Here is a 6,000-nt window from a genome sequence, read left to right as displayed (position 1 = left end):
TAAGCTTAAGGCTGAAAGAAAAGTAAACAATGGCCAACGATTAGCCAATACTTAGTCTGGGAGGAACATCCTGACAGAAAATATAGATATGGCAGAAAAATGCAGCATGGCAGAATAGTCGACACGTTTGACCTTGCCCAACAAGAACTTCTTCAGAACATGTCAAAAGGCCATGATTATGAGAGACCTTAAGCAGAAAAGGATTTTGGTTTTTTTGGAAGTGGAAGTAGTGAAAGAAAGTGGGGAGGAAGGGGAAGAGATTTATAAATATTTTTTCACAGTACTTTTTAATTTTCTAGAATATAATTTTTTCTGTTTGAATAGAGGTGCCTTTTCTTCATTTCCTCTATAGTACATACTAAATGTCCAGCAGAGGTGTAAAATACAGAGGAAAAATTCTTCTGTTTTTAGTGATGTTGTGTATCTGGCAAAAATTTTCTCAGGACAAAGCTCTTCTTCAATGAAAGAACGAATTTATCTAATGAAGAGCTCATGACTCTAACATAAAGCCAATATTTGAGCAGTGGAGCTTTACCATATGTGGCTATTAGCTCTTTGCATACTTCCGCCTCTAGCCCAATGCATCTTTACATTTTTAACCTCAGTCTTACATTACAACCTATACATTAACTGTTTGTTTTTCCAAGACAGAAAACGGCATAGAATAAATTTCAGCTTTTCAGTGAATTCCTCTATCACGTGTTTTTATAGTGCAGCCAGAATATCTCTCACTGTTAAAACTAAATAGCTTAGCATTGGTAGTCTAAGTAATAGTTAGAAATGAAAATTAGCATCTTTAAAGTTTTCAGGAGAAGAAGAGCAAGATCTGCAGTTCAGTGGAACTCAGTGGAAAAGCCCAAGCAGCGCATTTCTCAAAAAACTAAAATTCTTTTAATGCATCAACTTTCCCACTCCCTCAGTGTGTTTCAAAACTGAACAAAATCAGACCCACTAGGTTCTCGTAAAATATGTGTGAAAGGAACAGAGGTTGTCCAGCAGCATTTTCCCACCTACCTCCACGCTTCTTCTTAATGATGAATTAATTTATTCTATATACTTCTGATGCCACTCCAGGGTTATTTTAAGCAAGAAGTTTCATCAATGAACATATTTTAACAAGACTTTTATTGAAAACATACACAAAGTCAACACGTTATTTAGTTTTTGAATGTACATATTAGAGAATATTCATAATAGAGAAGAATATTTTAAGAAAAGGGGAAATAACAACTGACATGCTGCAGTTTATATTTTACTAAGGCATTTAGGCTTAAGAGCAAGTTATACTGTGTGCATGTGTATCTATATACATGAACATACAAATACACAGGTTATCTGAAACTGTACAATTCTATGCAATTCATTATTTTTTGCCTTTTCTATTTTTAGAACACTAGATAAAGCTTTTATCCAAATGGTAGAAGTTGTTCACAGAACAGCAGTTATAATCTACTCTTCAAGAGTTTGCTTACAATTACAATACTAACGATGCACAAAATACCCCCGAGATCTTCCCGGGAAAGTTCTCTCTTACCAAAATGAGGCTCAAGTAAGAAAAACACTAGTTTGCAAAGGCACCGTGGAGACAGGTTTTAATACATTAAATACAACATGAATCATTCACAATAACAAGTTTAGTGTTTCTGGGAACTTTTGTAAATACAACACAGTTGGTCACACAAAAATGTTTCTGTTGATTTGTCTTGGCAACTCAGATATATCAACAGTGTAACAGCATAACAGCTTTGTTCCCATCTGACAGAAAATAATGGCAGTTCTGCAAGGCAAACGTTAAACCTGACCGTATGTATTTATTAATTCCACAGTGTTTTGACAGATTATAGGGGATGTAACTTAAAGGATGCTGACACGCTCACTGAGGGCTTTCATTTCTGTTTCTTCTAGCTTGGTGTTTTCGTTATGGTTAGCACTTGGACTGATAAGGTGTGCTGGATACTGCAATCCATGTTCTTCTGAATACTGTTCCCACCGGGAGTCATCACTTTCATGGGTAATGTAACGTTCCCCCATTTTACATTCCAGTTCCCTTAAATCTAACCAGGTTTGGTAGTCCTGAAAAAGAATAACGGTATTACTTTTAGATTTCCTAAAATAAATTATACTCCCTTTGCTATCAATAACACTCAAAGTGCTATTAACTCAGCTATCAAAGGATCATCCCTATTGCTCTAGAATGGAAAAAATCTTATATAAATGTGAAATCTGCCTAAAGATATAAATTTCACCTCTAGAGAATTTTTTTAATAAATTAATTTAATTGAATTGTCACAATTATAGCATTGAGCTTTACAGAATTACAGGTTGTTTTGCAAAATGTACAGATATGTACAGATTGCCATAATATCTAACTGAGGCATGGTGGTAAAGCAATTCCTCCTTCTAGTCACAAGATGAATAAGGAAGAAGAAACATCTTTAAATCATACAAATACATTCTAGTGATCTGCATCAGTCAAGACAGCTAAGTCTGTATCTCAGTATAATAATGCAGAACACAAATTCAGCTTGGGCTAGAAAAATCTCCTTTTCTGAACTTGGGCAATTACTGGTTTCCTCAAAGAAATGTATACATCTAAACATTAAGGTAGTTTGGAACTCCATGTTGACAGTCAAATTTAAGGATGGAAGTTAGTTTGAGTCTCATGCTGTTTAGACCATTATGCACTGCAGCCACTCTGCACTGTCCAAAATATGCAAGTTTAATAATTTCTTTTCTTATTCCCACCCAAAGAACACATGAAGCTGCAGTAATAGAGCCAATCCTAGCCCCATGCAGACTAACCCTCTCCTCATGATCCTGTATCCAGTTTTCTTTTTTCTCCTTCACCTTGTTTCAGCCTAAGACACAACCCTAACCACATAGCCAAAGCATCAGAAAGCCTAAACAAAGTAAATGCATAAAGATTTCATCTTTAGTATCACATATACTTTGGCTTATTTCTTAGAGTCATCCTCTCAGAGAACCCCACTAAGTCTCACTGCCCTGTAAGGAAAAATAACCACTGTTATCTTTCCTTAGTCTGCAAGGCAGGACTCTTCTAGACAGAGTACTCATCCCGTCCCTGGGGCTAGAGCTGCTGCTGAACTGCCCCATCTTAGTTCACCTCCACTCACTAGTACACAAGCAATAAAAGTGGATCTAGAGGAGAAGGACCCTGTCCTGTCACATGAGACAGCCAGCATCCTTGCTGTAGACCTCAGCCCAGACACTTCTGGTCCCCACAGACTCAAGCAAATGCATTCTGCGATGGCTGCCAGGCAGAGGAGTGGTCTTGGAGGAAAAAACTAGTGAGGGACAGGAAATCTGAGGGTAAGAGAGCAAGCTCCAGATAAACATCCCTGAGAAAGGTGGGGTGCAGCGTGGGCAGTTACAGCCCTTTTCCTCCTGTACCAGAAGGTCACCATCTACTCTGAGACACAGTACCAGCTGTAACACACTGAAGTAGGACTCAGTTTCCCGGTTTGATAAAGATTCCTTTGGGACTGGGGATTATGTGTCTGGTCTATGCCATGCCTGTACCATGACTACTTTCCTAGATGTAAACAGAGCTCCTCTGGGAGATCTGACAGGCTGACGCATCTGTCTGGCCTCAGCCTGTCCTCATCTCCAGGGAGGGACGCCGTGCCCTGGCCTGGGCTGCCCCCAGCCCTCCCTGCTCCTTGGCTGGAATGCTGGAACAGACCCTGGCTCCTCACTGCTGTGTCTTGGGCCTTGAACTTGCAGTGATTTGGCTGCTGCCAGGATAAAAAAAACATATTACCATATCATATGGTGAACACAAGACGGAGACTGCTAGCATCTTAAAAATTCCTTACATCTCAGTTTTTACTTGAAGAATTCAGTTGAATGTGGTTAATGTATTTTCCTGGCAAGCACACAATTTCACTAGTTTATGTGATGACTGTGAAGTGAAAGCCCGTTGAATAATTTTAATAAGAAGTGAATCAGAGTAAACTGCAGGCAATGAAATAATGTAAGTCAAATGACTACAAGGAGTTTTTTAATATACGTAATTTTCTAAGTAGACAAAAATGATAAAATATTTTTAAATGTATTTTGACAGCATGAGGCTGGAATCTAATACTTCAGAAATTAATGAGAAACCATAGGTAAATTGATGAACAAGCATGAGCTTCTAAACTTAGTAGAGTATTCAGGTTAGTAGATTTTTTTAGATTCTACTGTACTTAAAGATGAAGATTTTTTTTTTTTATATTTAGAGTCCAAATGCAAAGGTAAAACCATGGAATTTGGAGAAATACCTGTAACCATGGGTGGCTTAACGTCTTGTCCACACTGTAGCGCTTTCTCATTTTCACTTGCAATAAATTATTTATGAGATCAATAGCTGAAAAGAAATAATATTGGAAAATGTTAGTTCAAATGTATTTGTTTCAGCTAGGACATGCAAACAGAGAGCTACACAGACATGGTGCTTGTAAAAAGAGGGCAGTTATCCCTTCTCACTCCAGCTTTTTACAAATTGCAGTCAATGCTGATGTACCTGAAGGCACCCATGCAACCCTTCCTAATGGGATTAAAACTGTTTTACTGAACAGTTGCTTGAAAATAATTCTCACGCGTATCCTGCTCAAGAGAAAAAAAAACTCATGTGAGGTCTACAGTTGTGTGATTTGACACATGGAGGCAACCAAGGCAACCACCAAGCCACAGGTGAAATGCAAGGAGAAGGTTTATTCCATTGCACAGGCACGGGGACACCAGCTCTGCTGGCTCAGCTCATCCTGGCAGAAGGGGGGCACTGCCTGCCCCGATGTGTCACAGGGCTGTGGCACCCCCAGTTCATCTCACGGCTGTGCTTCTGTGATCTCTCTCCAGCACGAGGCTCAAGCCTGTCTGTGAGAGTGTGCTGTCTCTACATGTGAATTCTACTTCTCAAAAGAGGCAGAGGATGAGCAACATTAGGCATGATAAATGGAGTTTTCCTACACCAACATTTTTAGCAGCAAGGTGCAAGGTCATTTCAAGTAAAAATACTCCCTTGCTGCCAAATCTTCCAGCTTTAACATTTTCCTCCCAAGAATAGCATTCTTCAGGTACCACAGTAAACAATATATATGTGTATATTTTTCTTAGGCTTTCAATGTCACAACTGACAGCAACGCCTTCCCAGTCCCTGAGTGGAGAAATCAGGTTTTGTAAGTCATCAAGTCTTGCAATACTATTCTTTTGAACTGAGCATTGCTTCTACTTGCTAGTCAACAGTTGGCAGTGTCAGAAAAGTGAGAAGGGCGTCGTTAACAATTTCATGACTTCTGTGGTTTTGGAGTCAATGATTCACTGAGGTTCACAGAATCACAGAATAGTTTAGGTTGAAAAGGTCCTTGAAGATCCAACTCTACTACCATGGGTAGGGAGACCTTCTACTAGACTGGATTGCTCAATTGGTCTTGAACACTTCCACAGATGGGGCATGCACAACCTCTCTGAACAACCTGTCCCACTGTATCATCACCGTCAGAGTCAAGAAATTCCTCCTAATAACCAACCTAAACCTGCCCTCTTTCAGTTAAAAGCGATTGCCCCATCACTGCATGCCCTTGTAAAAGGTCTCTTGTAGCCTCCTTTAGGTAGTTCAAGGTGCTATACGGACTCCCCTGGAAACTGATCTCCTCCAGGCTGAACAAAGCCAACTCTTTCACCCTGTAGGTATGTGTGCTGTGGTGCCTGAAGGGATGAGACCCGTGAGCCAATGACCAATGCACGGAACTGCAATGAGTGACCCATTTGGAAAAATCTCTGTAATGAGACTGCTGAGCTTTGAATGCAATTACAGAAAAACATTAAAAAAAAAAATAAAATAGAGGCTATAATGAAAGGAGGTTAAATCATATTAGGTGGTGCTAAATGTTCAGCATTAGTTCTGGTGGAAAGTTACTGCTATTCCAGAATAACTGACTAGCCACAAGGAATGATAATATTCCTGCAATTTTTCCATTTCATCACATTATCCCTTGG

The 6,000-nt window shown here is 39.4% G+C and overlaps 1 protein-coding gene across 2 annotated transcripts in view; it reads right to left on the bottom strand.

Annotated features, from left to right (window-relative positions):
* Positions 1-1,108: 1,108 nt before the first annotated feature.
* Positions 1,109-6,000, bottom strand: part of PRKD1 (protein kinase D1) — a 116,153-nt gene continuing 111,261 nt past the window's right edge. For both annotated transcript variants that reach the window (XM_063160447.1, XM_063160448.1), the window contains 2 exons: positions 4,284-4,369; positions 1,109-2,073 (listed from right to left, as the gene is read on the bottom strand). In XM_063160447.1, the coding sequence (XP_063016517.1) occupies positions 1,855-2,073; positions 4,284-4,369 (305 nt within the window). In that variant the 3' untranslated portion in view covers positions 1,109-1,854. The remainder of the gene's footprint in view (positions 2,074-4,283; positions 4,370-6,000) is intronic.

This window comes from Melospiza melodia, chromosome 6, assembly GCF_035770615.1.
Source record: "Melospiza melodia melodia isolate bMelMel2 chromosome 6, bMelMel2.pri, whole genome shotgun sequence".
NCBI classification, from domain to species: domain Eukaryota; kingdom Metazoa; phylum Chordata; class Aves; order Passeriformes; family Passerellidae; genus Melospiza; species Melospiza melodia.
This window is presented reverse-complemented; position numbering and strand designations above follow the sequence as displayed.